The sequence below is a fragment of the Toxorhynchites rutilus genome, chromosome 3 (assembly GCF_029784135.1).
Source record: "Toxorhynchites rutilus septentrionalis strain SRP chromosome 3, ASM2978413v1, whole genome shotgun sequence".
Classification (NCBI taxonomy): Eukaryota; Metazoa; Arthropoda; class Insecta; order Diptera; family Culicidae; genus Toxorhynchites; species Toxorhynchites rutilus.
In genome coordinates, this window is record NC_073746.1 from 46902428 (window position 1) to 46919427 (window position 17000).

The 17000-nt window shown below is 39.8% G+C and overlaps 1 protein-coding gene across 8 annotated transcripts in view; it reads left to right on the top strand.

Moving 5' to 3' along the window:
• LOC129780345 (ankyrin-3-like) overlaps positions 1-17000 on the top strand; it is a 172561-nt gene that overhangs the window by 98261 nt on the left and 57300 nt on the right. For all 8 annotated transcript variants that reach the window (XM_055788501.1, XM_055788502.1, XM_055788500.1 and 5 more), the window contains exons 3-6: positions 7367-7663; positions 7732-7887; positions 7980-8833; positions 12161-13188. In XM_055788501.1, the coding sequence (XP_055644476.1) occupies positions 7367-7663; positions 7732-7887; positions 7980-8833; positions 12161-13188 (2335 nt within the window). The remainder of the gene's footprint in view (positions 1-7366; positions 7664-7731; positions 7888-7979; positions 8834-12160; positions 13189-17000) is intronic.

Sequence of the window (17000 nt, forward strand, 5' to 3'; positions counted from 1 at the left end):
TGTCAGGCAAAAACAGTCAGAGTGTCAGACAAAAACAGCCAGACAAGAACAGTCAGAGTGAACTTCGGAAGCTCAACTAAAGGGTGTGTCACATCAAATTGCATCACGGAAAAAACGCTGTAGAAATTTAATTTTTAGGAATTATATCTTCAGCTTTCGCTTATAATCAGATGAGAGTGTATAGATCACGTTGGCCATGCTTCACTGTCAATTTTTCGTAAATTTGGAAAAATGACGTCGAACGAAAAAGAGCGTCGTGAATTAATCTTGTACACTCATTTCGAGAATCCGGAGTTGTCACATCGGGACATCGGTAAGATGCTGGGAATCGTCCAATCCACGGTCAGCAGAGTACTAAAACGATACTTCGAGAACCTAACCATCGACCGGAAGGTGAAGAACGGCAAAAATGGATGCTCCGTCAGTGAAAAAGATCACAAGCGCGTAGTTAAGCAGTTTAGACGTGATCCGAGAAGTTCGGTCCGGGATGTCGCCAATAAGCTGAATTTGTCAAGTTCATTCGTCCAGCGGACCAAGCAGCGGGAGGGCCTGCGTACATACAAGGTTCTGAAGGCTCCTAACCGCGACGAAAGGCAAAACATGGTGGGGAAGACGCGAGCCCGGAAGCTGTACACCGAAATGCTGACGAAGCCGCATTGCCTGGTAATGGACGACGAAACCTACGTCAAAGCGGACTTTCGTCAGCTGCCGGGCCTGTTGTTCTTCTCCGCAGAGGACAAATTCAGCGTTCCGGAGGATATTCGCAAGCAGAAACTATCCAAGTTTGCCAAAAAGTACATGGTGTGGCAAGCGACCTGCTCTTGCGGAAAGCGGAGCGCCCCCTTCGTGATGACCGGCACGGTAAACGGGCAGGTTTACCTTAAGGAGTGCCTACAGAAGCGCTTACTACCACTATTGAAGCAGCACGAGGGCCCAACCATCTTCTGGCCGGATCTCGCTTCGTGCCACTATTCAAAGGACGTGTTGGAGTGGTACGAAGCCAACGGGGTCATCTTCGTGCCAAAGGAAATGAACCCGCCCAACGCGCCGGAGCTTCGTCCAATAGAGAAATATTGGGCGATTATGAAGCAGGCCCTCCGGAAGAACCCAAAAGTTGTCAAATCGGAGGCGGACTTCAAGAGAAAATGGATTTCTGTTCAAAAAAACTACAACCTGACGTTGTACAGAACCTTATGGACGGGGTAAAGAGGAAGGTGCAAGCATACGGGCTTGGGCTCGAAGTATGAATAAAAAGAAAATGCCAAAAGTTGTTTAATAGTTTTTATTTTACTGTCTAAAATTTTCAAAAGGATCGGTCTACTGGGCGAATTTCTACAGCGTTTTTTCCGTGATGCAATTTGATGTGACACACCCTTTAAGTGCTAATAAAAAGTGCATGTAATGCTGCGTTAGAAAGCGGAAAATCACCTATGATTGTGGTGTCATCGTTGAAAAAAGAAGCTAAGCTTCATGACTGTATGAATTGGCTTTAGTCTGACGAATCTTCTTCTAGAGTGTAGTTGATTGTGATTCGTCACGTAGTTTCAGAATCATATTTTTCTGACTCATGTAGGATCAAGTTATGGATGAACAAAGGTGACAACAATTTGGTCATCTCGTATGGATTGCTCTAAATATCGAGAAGATATTTAATAGCAAATTTCGCTAACAAATAGCTTCTCAATACTAAAATTAGGGACCACGCATGCTGGTAGTGCCTCTGTCATATTTTCTTCGATTTATTTTATGTACAATTTTACTCAAATAGAAGCATACATTTTCCTCATTCCTCATTCCTCATTCCTCATTCCTCATTCCTCATTCCTCATTCCTCATTCCTCATTCCTCATTCCTCATTCCTCATTCCTCATTCCTCATTCCTCATTCCTCATTCCTCATTCCTCATTCCTCATTCCTCATTCCTCATTCCTCATTCCTCATTCCTCATTCCTCATTCCTCATTCCTCATTCCTCATTCCTCATTCCTCATTCCTCATTCCTCATTCCTCATTCCTCATTCCTCATTCCTCATTCCTCATTCCTCATTCCTCATTCCTCATTCCTCATTCCTCATTCCTCATTCCTCATTCCTCATTCCTCATTCCTCATTCCTCATTCCTCATTCCTCATTCCTCATTCCTCATTCCTCATTCCTCATTCCTCATTCCTCATTCCTCATTCCTCATTCCTCATTCCTCATTCCTCATTCCTCATTCCTCATTCCTCATTCCTCATTCCTCATTCCTCATTCCTCATTCCTCATTCCTCATTCCTCATTCCTCATTCCTCATTCCTCATTGCTCATTGCTCATTCCTCATTCCTCATTCCTCATTCCTCATTCCTCATTCCTCATTCCTCATTCCTCATTCCTCATTCCTCATTCCTCATTCCTCATTCCTCATTCCTCATTCCTCATTCCTCATTCCTCATACCTCATTCCTCATTCCTCATTCCTCATTCCTCATTCCTCATTCCTCATTCCTCATTCCTCATTCCTCATTCCTCATTCCTCATTCCTCATTTCTCATTCCTCATTCCTCATTCCTCATTCCTCATTCCTCATTCCTCATCCCTCATTTCTCATTTCTCATTCATCATTCCTCATTCCTCATTCCTCATTCCTCATTCCTTATTCCTTATTCCTCATTCCTCATTCCTCATTGCTCATTGCTCATTGCTATTTGCTCATTTCTCATTCCTTATTCCTATTTCTAGTTATGTACACCCAGGTTTTTTTTTACGCGGTTTTTTTTACGCGGTTTTTTTACGAGGTTTTTTTTACGCGGATTTTCGAATTAACGCGGTTTTTTTTTACGCGGATCTTCCAATTAACGCGGTCACCGCGTAAAAAAAAACTGAGCAATATCAAATCTGTCCCTCATGCTTCCTGAGACCATATGACGGAACTTAGTGCTATTGACGGATATTAGTGCACCTATGTGCCAGGTTCGATGCATCTGTAGCGAACACAGATTCAATTTGCCCGCGTTGTTCACCACCGCCTATGCCAGTTTCGATGGGAACGACCACGTCAAGTCGGAGGACAGATTTTGCAACGCAAATGCCTGACAGAACAGAAAGAATTAGACCAGAAGCAGTTAGAGTTGGAACAGAGGCAATTAGCGCTGCAGAGAAAGCATTTCCAGGAGAAATACAAGCTGGGTCGCTAGTTGATGAATCTGCAAGTGCAAGAAGAAATATCTCGAGATAGCATGTTATTTTTAATCTGAGCAATATCACATCTCTCCCTCAGGCGCACCTTTTTGAGCATTTAAACCATAAAATTTACCTTAGGCTGGACAACTACTTTGTCACACTCCACCTCGCTTCGTCATACCCCCTAAAATCGCTCATCTAATGAGTTACAATAAATGTTTACTCGAATTCCGATTTTCCAATTAACGCGGTTTTTTTCTCGGATTTTCCGATTTTTGCGCGTAAACCTGAGCAACATCACTTCTCTCTCTCTCAGTTCATATCTCTCCCTTTCAAGCTCCCTCAGAGCGTATGCCGCACCCCATCACGATTCTCAAGATGATTTTTATGTGACCTTTTTTTCTTTACGGGGAGTTTCCAATTAACGCGGATTTTCCAATTAACACGGTTTTTTTTACGCGTATTTTCGAATCAATGCGGTTTTTTTACGCGGATTTTCCAATTAACGCGGTTTTGTTTTACGCGGATTTTCCAATTAACGCGGTTTTTTTTACGCGGTTTTTTTACGAGGTACGTATCCCCCGCGTAAAAAAAACCTGGGTGTATTTGGCGTAGAACTACGTCTAACAGGAAGATATGGGGGGGGGGGGGGGGTAAAATGAAAAACTAAAAACTGAGCATGTTCGAAATAATAGAAGATTTTGAACGCTTATAACACGATCATTTCTTGTTAGATCGCAAAGATGTTTGAATAAATTGATTGGAAATATTTCTACGCACTTATCACAATGAATACAAATTATATATTTTTGTAGATCAACAATTTAATAATTGTGAAGTATCAAGCATTATATGAATGCTCTAAACTCCACGTTTTGATTGGTTACAATTTGTGTTCCTCAAATTGTAACTACCTAAAAGAGCGACTAGATTGGCATCGAATTACAGTTTGTATAGACCAAAATAACTTCAAAACAATCGTATCTATCCACTGCGCATATCATTCTATCCAAAGCGAAATAAGAAAATAAGGAAACGAAGCCACCATATAAATATTGGCATCACTCTAGTCAACCTCAGTCTTACACCAGCAAACGAGAAGGCAGAAGTCTTTTATAATGTATATTTCACATACAACGGTTTTGTTTCATATTGGAAGATCGTACACTGTTAAGTTCCTGAAGAAAGTCTCACCCCTATGTGATTCTCCCGACAGCCTGTATGCAGCTGCCCGCTGCGAAGCTATCTATCATTTTCTAACCTTGAACTAGTTTACACCATCAACCATCAAGTAATAACCCAAAAAAAATGTAAGGGGTTGTATCTAGGACAAGACCTCATATTTTCGACGTAGAACTACACAATTATATTATGCAATCCACTCATTTACCACTTCGAATATTATTTTAGAATGTATCGAAATTTTTGTAATAGATTATGTTCTTCGTTACAAATAAATTTGATGAACGTCCTTTTGCGTTTGATATCATGCCTAGGACTACCAAAATATGTGAATGGAAAAATTGTCAAACGATCATTGTATTTTACATTTCCTTCTGAAATTATTGCACATCTCATGTTTACGTAATTCTCGAACCGCGAAAGTTCATTCACCTCTAGTATCTGAAGAAATGTTCGAGTTATGAGCATTCGAAATACGGGTAGGGTAGCACCCGTATTTCGAATGCACAAATAGGCAGAACAAATGTATGGGGGAAAATGAAGTTCTTTCAGTTTTCATGAATTTAAACCATTTAGAGATTAGTGAATTGTAATGTATAGCATATCAAACAAATGTTAGACAATTTCCGATTTGTGAAGGCGATCTGGCGTAGTGGTAACATCCATGCCTCTCACGCTAAAGGTCACGAGTTAAATACTCACTCCCGACATTCTTCCAAAAATGGAAGTAAAAGTGACGAACCAGCCAAATGAGTTGAAAATCACTATAATACAGATATAAAAAAAAAATTCCGATCGATTGATATGCAAATCATGGGAATTCGTTCACAGTGAAAATAGTTATTAACGTTAACTTTATTTCATAAAAACGTAACCTGTTTTCTGATTTGGCACCCTTCCTGAAAGACGTAGTTTAACGTCAAAAAGCAGTGAAATCCAATCCAATGTCTAAGCAGCAACATCAACAGAAACAATATCAGCATCAGCAACAGTATCGAAAATATAAGTTTCGCTCTGATTGAATCACATGCAAGAATTTTTTGAATTTTTTACGTGGGAATACGTTTTTCAGTAAGGGTGCCAAATCAGAAAACAGGTCACGATTTTATGGACCACCAAAAATTTCACAAAATTTTTGTTCCTAAAATTAGATGCATTCTAAATTAAAGTCCGAAGTGACACACGAGCAAATTGAATATAATAATTTTGTAGTTCTGTAGACCAAAACATAAATTATTTATTTTAACCTTTTGCGGTCGTTTATCTGCTCTCAGTAAGCACAGTAAGGAATCATACTGAATATTTTATTCAACAATGTAATTATTTACTTTTTACGAATGTATAAGGAGTGTCTATGAATAATAGGTAACGGTACCCGGCATAAATAAAAGATTATTTAAAAAAATAAAAAGCAAATTGATGTTTAGTCGGGAGAGATCTTGTGTGCATTTAGGGGTGTTTAGGTGACTTCTCCGATCGACCATTTAATTTTCGCGAATTCGTTCATTGTTTCCGGGTTACAAGTGGCGTCAAATTGCAGTGCATATCAGTCAAATGTAAAGAAGGTATTTTTCCGGCGGTGATAACTGTGTTCAATGTTGTCACATATTCATCGTATTGAAAGGGTTAAAAATCTTTTCCATCTGTAGTTTTTCTTACGAAAATCTTTACCTAAATCTATACAGTTCAAATCTTTTTTGGATAACAGCTCTGTTTTTTAGCATATCATTATTACTCAAACCTCAAAATTTGTATTTGTTTGGCGATGCTTATACATAATCTTGCTGAATATAGACTGCATACTGCATCAGTTGTTAAAAATTTCGATCTGCCCATCTCAAGTTTGCGTTCATTGTGACAATTTTTTTTCACCCAATCTTGCTATTCTTAGTTGAGCGGTATATGTGTATTTCACGGTATCTGAATTTCAAGTTATGAGGTCCATGATTTTGGATACGCCCTTATAAAAATTCAGTCGCAATTAAAATTGATCCCCTGATACTGGAAATTGTGATTTTGGGTAGCTGTAACCTTAGGGGTAGTGGGGGCAAATTGATCAATAGGGGCAAAGTGGTCACTTGCTTGTTTGGTAGTATAACTATTGACTATAGATGCCGTATTGATACTCACCTTATTTTTGAAGAATTTAATGACTTTTGAGTCACCCTGTATTTCAGTAGAGCTATCGCATGTCAAAATACAAATAAAAACAGAAATTGCTCTCTCGATAGCCATTCGGCCGTAGTTATGTGCGCATGGTATCTAAGGATGGTTTATCTAAGCGATTAATTAGCATAGCAATTCTTTTGATGTTTGGGGGCAAAGTGGTCATAGGTGAATAACAACTTACAATGTTCTGGTTACTAAAACTGATATACCTCATCACATTCTGCTCTTGAAGAAGATACTTTTGTGGCTTTGACCCTGAATAAATATGCCACTCCAACTAAACCAAGCCTCATTATGCGAAGCGTTATGTGTTTCTTACTACGCTTTTGTATGCAAGAGAAAATTTAAATTGAGACTCTAGGTGAATAGGCCAGGCTTATTTCATACATGTACCTACTATATATGAACAAATTTGGACGAAAAAAACGCATAAATCTATCCCATTTAGTTTGATATGTGCGGGTGACCACTTTGCCCCCACTAGGTTACCTCCAAGCAAAAAAAAAAGGTTCGTTTTTTCACTTTTTTTTTCTAATGATAAAAAGTGTACTATTTTGAATTTTTATAGTAAAAGCCGTTTGCTGTCTTGAAGAACAATGAGTAGAACTATAGCATTCTTCGAAAAACGGGAATTGAATCGGTATGTGGGCGCTGGAAATGGGCTTTTTCCTTAGGGTGACCACTATGCCCCCACTTCCCTTATGTAGAATGTTTAAAAAAATCGGAGACGATCGCTTCAGAATCAGCTGACTGGGCGTGCTCTATATATTTTTCCTTATTTTCCCCCTTCAGTTTCCAGTAGTTAAATAACCCCAGTTGTGTTTACCCAATGTACTCACCAATCACATGCACTTCCAGAACGGCCTGAACGCGCTACATCTGGCCGCCAAGGATGGCCACTACGAGATCGTGCAGGAGCTGCTCAAGCGGGACGCCAACGTGGACAACGCAACGAAGAAGGGCAACACGGCGCTGCACATAGCGTCGCTGGCCGGCCAGAAGGAAATTATCCAGCTGCTGCTTCAGTACAATGCCTCGGTCAACGTGCAATCGCAGAACGGTTTCACGCCGCTCTATATGGCCGCCCAGGAGAACCACGACGAATGCGTCAATTTGCTGCTGGCGAAAGGAGCGAATCCGGCCCTGGCTACGGAGGTAGGTTACGATCGATCGTTCGGAGCGTTCGAGCTGTTAACGTAATTGCGTTCTCGCTTGTTTTGTAGGACGGATTCACACCTCTGGCCGTAGCAATGCAGCAAGGTCACGACAGAGTTGTGGCGGTTTTGCTTGAAAGTGATACCCGGGGCAAGGTGCGATTGCCGGCGTTGCACATAGCGGCCAAGAAGGATGACGTCAAGGCGGCGGCACTTTTGCTTGAGGTAAGAAATGGGCGCGGTTATTGCAACATTAAGTGTGGTATTCTAGTTCCGAACTGATAACTATTTACGACCTGTTTTTATGTCCTTTGCAGAACGAGCACAATCCGGACGTATCATCCAAGAGTGGTTTCACCCCGCTGCATATAGCTGCCCACTATGGGAATGTCAATGTCGCCCAGCTGCTGATTGAGAAAGGTGCCGACGTAAACTTCACTGCCAAACACAACATCACACCGCTCCACGTTGCCTGCAAGTGGGGCAAGCTGAATATGGTATCGTTGTTAATCAAAAACAAGGCGCGAATCGACAGCGTCACCCGGGATGGTCTGACACCGTTACACTGCGCGGCACGTTCCGGCCACGACCAGGTCATCGAGCTTCTGCTGGAGAACGAAGCCGATATCATTGCGAAGACGAAGAACGGTCTTGCGCCGCTCCACATGGCAGCCCAAGGGGAGCACGTGAGCGCGGCCCGAATCCTCCTGGTTAACAAATCCCCCGTGGACGACATCACTATTGATTATCTAACGGCGCTACACGTGGCCGCTCACTGTGGTCACGTAAAGGTTGCTAAGCTCCTGCTGGACCGTAATGCAGATCCGAATGCTAGAGCACTGAACGGGTTCACCCCGCTGCATATCGCTTGTAAGAAGAATCGCATCAAGGTGGTCGAATTGCTGCTCAAGCACGGTGCTACAATCAGTGCTACTACGGAAAGTGGGCTTACGCCACTGCACGTGGCCAGCTTTATGGGATGCATGAATATTGTGATTTATCTGCTGCAACACGACGCTAGTCCTGATATACCGACGGTGCGCGGAGAGACTCCGCTTCATCTGGCTGCTCGCGCAAAGCAAAGTGACATCATTAGGATTCTCCTCCGAAATGGGGCCTATGTTAATGCACAGGCACGTGAAGATCAAACGCCGTTGCATGTTGCTTCCAGGTTAGTTTAGGTTTAACATGACGGATTTCGCGCCAATTCGACCAGATGTTGGCATGATCCTCTCAGAATTGAATGAAACATTCTGGGCGTGAAGACCTTACCTAATTAGGCAACTTGGCATACTTAGTTTTCCGAAATTTTATCTAGACTAACATATGGAAAGGGCCAAATATTTTTGACCATTTTTTATAAAAATTTTTCACTCGAAAATGGTAAGTCCTACAAAAAAAGTGATCTATGAAAGATTGACATTGACAGATTGAATTTTCAGGAAAAAAAATACTAAAAAAATATTTTTTAAATCCTACACTGAAAAAAAATCGATTTAAAAAACTAAAAATCGATTTTCTCAAAATGGTCATCTCAGATTTTGATGAAATGGTAGATAAATGGTAGATAAATATGTGCCCTACAACTCATCCATACATTCCAACTTGTGCATAATTAAAGTAAAAAAGGTTTTTTTAAAAAAAACTTTTTCAATATTTTATTGAAATTAATTTCATTTCTTTTTTCAGTACAGAAAGCCAATCCAAAATGAAAAATAGATAATAATAACAAAAAAGTTTCAGAGGACTTTATTTCACATCAAATGTAATAAAACTTATGACATTTTGACCTAAGACTATGTCTTTGATTTCTGTATGGGGGGGGGGGGGTCATTTTACGAAAGATGTAACGATTCATTAAGAGTTTTCAAACGCATATTACTCAAAATCGTTATTGTGACATATGTTGTGTTATATACCATCAGACAGAAAATTTATCCAGCAATTTTTTTCGTTAATACATGAAAACTGAATATAGTTAAAAACGTTAACAATTTCTCGTTTGAAATGGGTATGTTTTTTTTCGATTGCACTAAACACTTGCTTTCGTCCCCGATGCAACGAGTAATCTTTTTGCCTGAATTCGGGCGTTAGCTCACAATGTGAGTTGATGCGTATAATGAATTATTCTTCATTCATCGATAATAGGCATTTATCAGCTGTTGTATTGTATGTTGCCCAATCAATTCATGCTCAATTCACATTTTTATCGTGTAGGTCTTGCCACTAACAATTTAGAACTCATGGCCATAGAATACTCAATATATATATCACCGGGCTATGAAGTTATTACAAACAATGTTCCGGACAACGTAGCCAAAAAACGTTGCGGAAAAAAATAATTTTTAACTATAATATATTTCTGTAGTCATAAATTTATTTGACTTGAGCTTATATTTATGTAGATCCTAACTATTTAAACTTGTGTTTAAATATGAAACATGATGACTCTTTGTCTTCTTCTGTATAATTGAATAAATAGAAGAAAAGGGTAGTAATGGTTTTAATGGTGTTTTTGTGTACATTTATGAACAGAATGTGGTTCCGGATTCTACCACGTTATCTCATCTAACCCGTTTAAAGGATACAAGTTCATACAGGAAACTGTTTTTTCAGGGTTTCCATTTGATGTATCAAAAGAAATTACAGCTTCTGAACATTGGAAAGACTCAATTAGCTGCGATTTTATTTCCTTCTACAGGAATAAAGGAATGAAATTTTTGTGTTCCCGATATTGTTTCCGCGTGATTGAATAGTTTCTCAGGCTCACTTGCCTTTTTTGTATGTTGTTCTTTAAATACGTAACGGAAATTCAATTTCGTGATACATTTGTCATTTTGTTTAACTGTCCAATCATAAAGATCTAGTGCTGTTTGGATTGTGTTTCCGTAATCTTGGGCAAGACTTGCTCTCTTTGCCATTCGCTTTAGAGTCCCTCCTATTGTATCACAGGGTCCTTTCCCGTGGGAGGTGGCAAAGAAATGCAATTCTGCTTCTAGTCCGTAAACTTTTTTGAAATTACACAGACCGGCGAAATTCTTTTTGTCCTTGTAGTGTGCTGCCGATGGAGCGGACATGAAAGTTATTTTAGTAAGATAGATCATTTTTCTGACAAATTCTATCAATTTTTCTCTAAACAACTGCGCTGCCACAGTGTCGTGTGTTAAAACTTATGAAATAACTATAAAGCTTACGTTTTCTAGTTCGCCATCTTTTTTGTAATATTTCAAATGGGTGAATAGTTGCTTGCGAGTTATTCCAGTGATGGCCCTGTGCCGCATTTTGAATTATGAATAAATAATTCACAAATTACTATTATTTCTCTTTGCATCAAAGATTTGTTTTTATTTCGCAAAAAAGCAAAAAAATGCTGTTTGTAAATAAAGTCTAAAGAATTTGTCTGCGTAACGTAGTAGATTATATACTAGATATATTAGATTCTATATTAGATTACTTATATATATCTACTACGTTTGTCTACTTGTTATAAATCAATCGACTGGTTTTAAAATCTTTTCCAAATTACAACGGTCTGTGGTCAGCCATTGTTGAAAAATGATTTCTTCTTTTCGGATTTCTTCTAATAGAAGAGTTGTTTCTTCATGAATTGATGTTTTGAAACACGAAGCAAGCACGAAGATGACTTCTTTGTGCGAAATCGTTCTCAAGCTGTTATTATTTTATATTTTCATGACACAAAAATGGTGGGTTCCTGTACTATCAAGTAATATGCAGTACAACTGTGTACACTAAATGCGTAACTAAACAGTAACTAAACAGTGTGAACCCAACATTTATGTAGCAAGTTTCTTGAAAAATTATGAAAGCCTTATTGAGAGACATCATCAAAAGATGCTTCTGGACATGCTCTCTCTTACCATTCCGAAGCTCAGATACAAAATCGTTAGTTCCTGGTATTGTCCTGCTGATATCATCACTGTCATAGAACTCGCTAACTTTGAGTTTATCTGTTTCATCAATTCCAATCGCACTAGATCTGCTAGAACTCCATTTCTACCTGTTATTGATTTTTTCTATAAATAGTAAATTTTCGAAAAAAAAATCTTGAAAAAGTTTTTGTTACAATTTTTTTTGCCTTGTATTATATATGCACAAGTTGCGATGTATGGAATAGTTGTAGGGCACATATTGAGGCCATTTTGAAAGAATCAACTGTTGGTTTTTGAAATAGATTTTTTTCAGTGTAGGATTTCTAAATATATTATATTTCCAGTATTTTTTCTGAAAATTCAATGATTTTCCCAAAACTCTCCCATAGATCGAGTAAAAAAAAGTTTTCAAAAATATTTGGCCCTTTCCATATGTTAGTCTAGATAAATTTTCGGAAAACTAAGTATGTCAAGTTGCTTAATTAGCTATGGTCGTCACGCCCAATTAGTTCATTAAGTTCTGAAAGGGTCATGCCAATCCCATAGACGAGTTGGCGTGAAATCCTTCACATATTTTAGTAAACCATGTTTTTTTTCTAATTTTTTAGGATTGGTAACGTTGACATCGTCATGCTTCTGCTGCAACACGGTGCTAAAATCGATTCTGTTACAAAGGATAATTACACACCCCTCCACATTGCTGCCAAGGAAGGACAGAACGATGTAGCCGCCATTCTGTTGGACAACAAGGCCAACATGGAGGCGGTCACGAAGAAGGGCTTCACTCCGCTTCATCTCGCAGCAAAGTACGGCAACCTCAAATGCGCACAACTGTTGCTCGATCGTGGCGCCCAAGTCGATGTGCAGGGTAAAAATGGCGTCACTCCACTACACGTTGCTAGTCACTACGATCACCAGAATGTGGCGCTTCTTTTGCTCGAGAAAGGAGCCTCACCCTATTCGCCAGCCAAGAACGGACACACGCCACTCCACATCGCTTCGAAGAAAAACCAGATGGACATTGCCAATACGCTGCTCGAGTACAGAGCGAATCCCAACGCGGATAGCAAAACCGGTTTCACACCGCTTCATCTGAGCGCACAAGAAGGGCATCGCGACATGTCCCAGCTGCTGCTGGAGAATGGAGCTAACCCTAATCAGGCTGCCAAAAATGGGTTAACCCCGCTGCATCTTTGTGCGCAGGAAGACCACTCCGACATCGCTAAGACACTGCTCGATCACAGCGCACAAATCGATCCGTCGACCAAGACCGGTTTCACGCCGCTTCACGTGGCTGCCCACTTCGGCCAGATCAACATGGTGAAATTCCTGCTGGAGAACGACGCCAATATTGAGATGAAGACCAACATTGGTCATACGCCGTTGCACCAGGCCGCCCAACAGGGTCACACCTTGATCATCAATCTGCTGCTGAAGAACAAAGCCAATCCGGAAGCGGTCACCAACAGTGGTCAGACGGCGCTTTCGATTGCGGATAAGTTGGGTTACATAACGGTTGTAGAGACGCTGAAGATCGTCACGGAAACGAGCGTTATTCAGACGGTGGATGAGAAGTTTAAGATCGTTGCACCGGAGACGATCCACGAGACGTTCATGTCGGATTCGGAAGATGAGGGTGAGTTTCTTTACGAAATTCTCATAGTTGAGGTTTTAGGTATGTTTTCGCATCTGCAGTAAATGCAAAAAAGAGCGACAGCAAATCTATTGCTTTAGTTACGGTATATATTGTATCCGGTGTTGTGAACGTCTTACTTAGTGATGTGTATGTTAGGAGTTTGTTCTCCTCTCGGCTGACTGACTGGCGCGGCTTTATTCGTGTGCGCACCTGTAGAACCCAAAAAAACTCAATGTCGATTCAGTGCACGACTCACTTTCTACACACCTTTGACCACGTATTTGTGTGTATTTACTAGCACTGTTTTAAACTTACTGTTGTGACAGTTTGTTCTGATGTATCGATATAGGTTTCAATTAAGATTAGAATGATACTCAAAAAAGAATCTTGAAATGAAAGTTCAAACCAATAAGGGAGCGAAGTGATGCGAGGAAATTGTAAAGAAAATCATTTTCAAAAACTTACTATTAATAGAGCATACTGAAAAAAGAATGGTCGATGTAGAAATCAAGAACTCTATCAGTAGACCATACGGCTACTAAGTTTTCAACGAAATCTGCACAGCGCATTTTGTGGCTGTGATCCTAAGGAACACAACTGTTTGGTTGATTTCTTAGACCGCCGCTTAGATACTTAGAAGAGCCTCGACACAACCCATTTCTGAATCACGAAGGGGTTAATGTTTTCGAAGAACACGAAATTACTGTGATTGATGCAAATAAAAATACTACTCAGTGGTTGGCATTTCTATTTTTGCGGTATGAAGGGCCAACAATACCTCAATTGATCTGGAATAAATTCGACAGAAACATGTCCATATAAGTTGTTTGAAGATATTGAAGATGTTCTGTTCTCAAATACTACTGCTCTTCGGCTGTACAGTCAAACACAACTGTGATAAATGATCAGAATTTTGAAAAAAAAGTTCACCTGCGTCTTATTTGATATAAGTATATTCGAGACAGCTTTTACGCAGCGCTCTTTGCGTACAGTAAAAGCGATTCGGAGTGGGATTCAGAATTCAAATAGGGTGGCCGTGAAGCCGTGGCAGCCGAATAAGACATAGAAGACTACCCAGTTATTTAAACCGATTTCAAGAGACGAAAGTACTCTGATCGAGTATGTTTCCTTCAAGCCAACTTCAAGATTTAATAAATGTCGTCAGTGTATCTTCGAAAACGTGAATCGCTTCGGTTTGATAGATAATAAACGAATCAAAGATCAAACATTCTAAAAGTGCGAACCGGAGCTTTCTTTCTTTCTTTCTTTGTTTTTAAGAGGCTTTAAACTTTGCAGTTCATTCGCCTCTAACCGGAGCTATTCATGTAAGTTATTATGGCCAGGGTTTGACAATTTCGAAACCAAAAGATGGAAATGACTTTTTTATTTCTTTCATTCGATATAAGAACCTTTCATTTTCAATTGATATGATAATTTCGCTTCAGTGTGAGGATTGAAAGAAATGGACGTGATTTGAAACGAGACTGTACGAAGGTGAAGTTATATTTTCTTTTTTGAGCGTGAAGCGAAAGTAGCACTATTGTCAGCATGCATAAGTTTGCGTGAAATTGAAAGGCGATAGGCCCATTATTGAGTGACGATGTGTCAATTGAAGTGAAATTGTAAGGCCCTGACAGTTCTCACTCCTAACCAGGAAAACTATATTTATTATGGACAATTTTCATTCTAATAAAGTAAGAAATACAGAAATCAGAAATCATATTCAATTTTGCCTGTTTGTCAGGATATCAGGGAACGTGCCAAAAAGTCTGGAAAATCCTGAAAAATTAGGACAGGGATAGGGTTGACATCTCTGGTAGGGAGCAGTATGTGTTGCCGTAGAAATCATCCCCTACGACATAACTTCGGCAGGGGACACGAGTGCTAAAATGTGAGATTTACTGTTACTTGTCATGGCTGCTTTATCTTCATTCCTTTGTACACACAATGTCGTATCTCTGTCCGGAGCGCAGAAATGTAGAAGAAACACTAGAGCATGTGGTCTTTGTATGTCCACATTTCAAGCAGTGCAAAAGAAGTTAGCTGTTTGTAAAGAATATAGTTGAAAATGTGTAGAGAGGAAGACACAAGGGACGCCTTTAACAGAGTAGAAGCAAAAAGAGATATTGTCGAAGCACACCCAAAATTGATTTTTAGCACATGTTTTGTCATCCCGATTTATTACAATAAATGAGCCTAAAAATAACAGAAAATGTCATGACTCTCAACTACTGGAAAGCATTTGTATAAAATATATGGTACATCAAAACCATAACAGCGAGCGAAACAAGAGATAAATTAGCTTTCCGCATACTTTGCCACATAAAAAAATATCGTAAATTTGTTTTTCAGTGAACATTGATTCTTACCAAAAACCACTTGACAAATTTCATAAACATTGAATCCCTTTCATAAACATTGAATCCCTTTCAAGATTATCGAATTATCGAAGATTAGCGAATTGGGAGAAGCAGCCGCAGTTTGGTCATTACAAAACAAGTGGTCACAAGTTATATTTGCACCATCATATTCACTAGACTGACAGTGAAAATTGTGACGAGATGGGATGTTGACATCAGATCCAGCTAATGCGTTCTTTACTAGAATTGAAATGCCTTTGAAGTTTGAATAGACATATTAGGCTGTCAAAAAAGTCCTGCGGTATTTCCGCGAGGTGTCGTTGTAAGCGCGTAGTTCTAGTTGTATTCATTGTATCGAGTCATACTATAGCTTGTTGGAAAGGTATTTTTGCGCGCTATAATATAGTCCTTGACAGTGTCTTGTTTGGTTAAGTCGTTCGTGAGTTATAGTGTCGCAAATATGGAGCAAAATAAAGAGAAAATCCGACATATTTTACAGTACTACTATGACAAAGTCAAAAATGCATCTCAAGCTGCCAATAAAATTTGTGCAGTTTATGGACCCGATACAGTTTCATTTCCACCGCACAACGATGGTTTCAACGTTTTCGTTCTGGTGTAGAGGTCGTCGAAGATGCGCCACGCTCCGGAAGGCCTGTCGTCGACAATTGCGACAAAATCGCTGAATTAGCCGAGAAAGACCGGCATAGTAGCAGCCGTAGCATTGGCCAAGAGCTGGGGATAAGTCATCAAACCGTTATTAACCATTTGAAGAAGCTTGGATTCACAAAGAAGCTCGATGTATGGGTGCCACACGCGTTGACGCAAAAAAACATCTTTGACCGTATCGACGCATGTGAATCGCTGCTGAATCGCAACAAAATCGACCCGTGCTCAGTGAAAATTATGTGATGGAGAGGAAAAGACTATGCATGTGGTTGATGATGGTATTTATTTTACTGCTAGCTTCTTCAGTTCTCACAGCATTTCTATCTGATCCATCAGTTTGTTGTTTTTGTTTATGACATGATCGATCGAGGTGAAGTTGACCTAGAAAAGCAATCGAGCTACTTGGCCAGTTGATTGTTCTACCGGCGGTGGATTGGATTGCCGGATATTTATCCATATAACGTTAACTTACGGCTCGAGAAACATTCTAAAAGGTTCTACGTCAGGTTCAGTGAACAATTCTCTGATTGGGCTGTAGGTGAGAGTTCTCGACGCAAATCTGATGGTTTTATGAAAGCTAGGTTGTTGTTGTTGAATTGGATAATAGAGACTTCGAGCTGTATGACAGTCATCCGCTTTTGATAGTTGAAGATGATTTTCCGTGAGTCTATCAGATATGGGTGTAGCTTTTATTGTGGTTCCTTGTTCATGTTGGTCGATCAATCGTGAAGAATATGTGACGGCTCTGCTGCGTTCTTGAACCCAATTTAGTTTGCCCAGCTG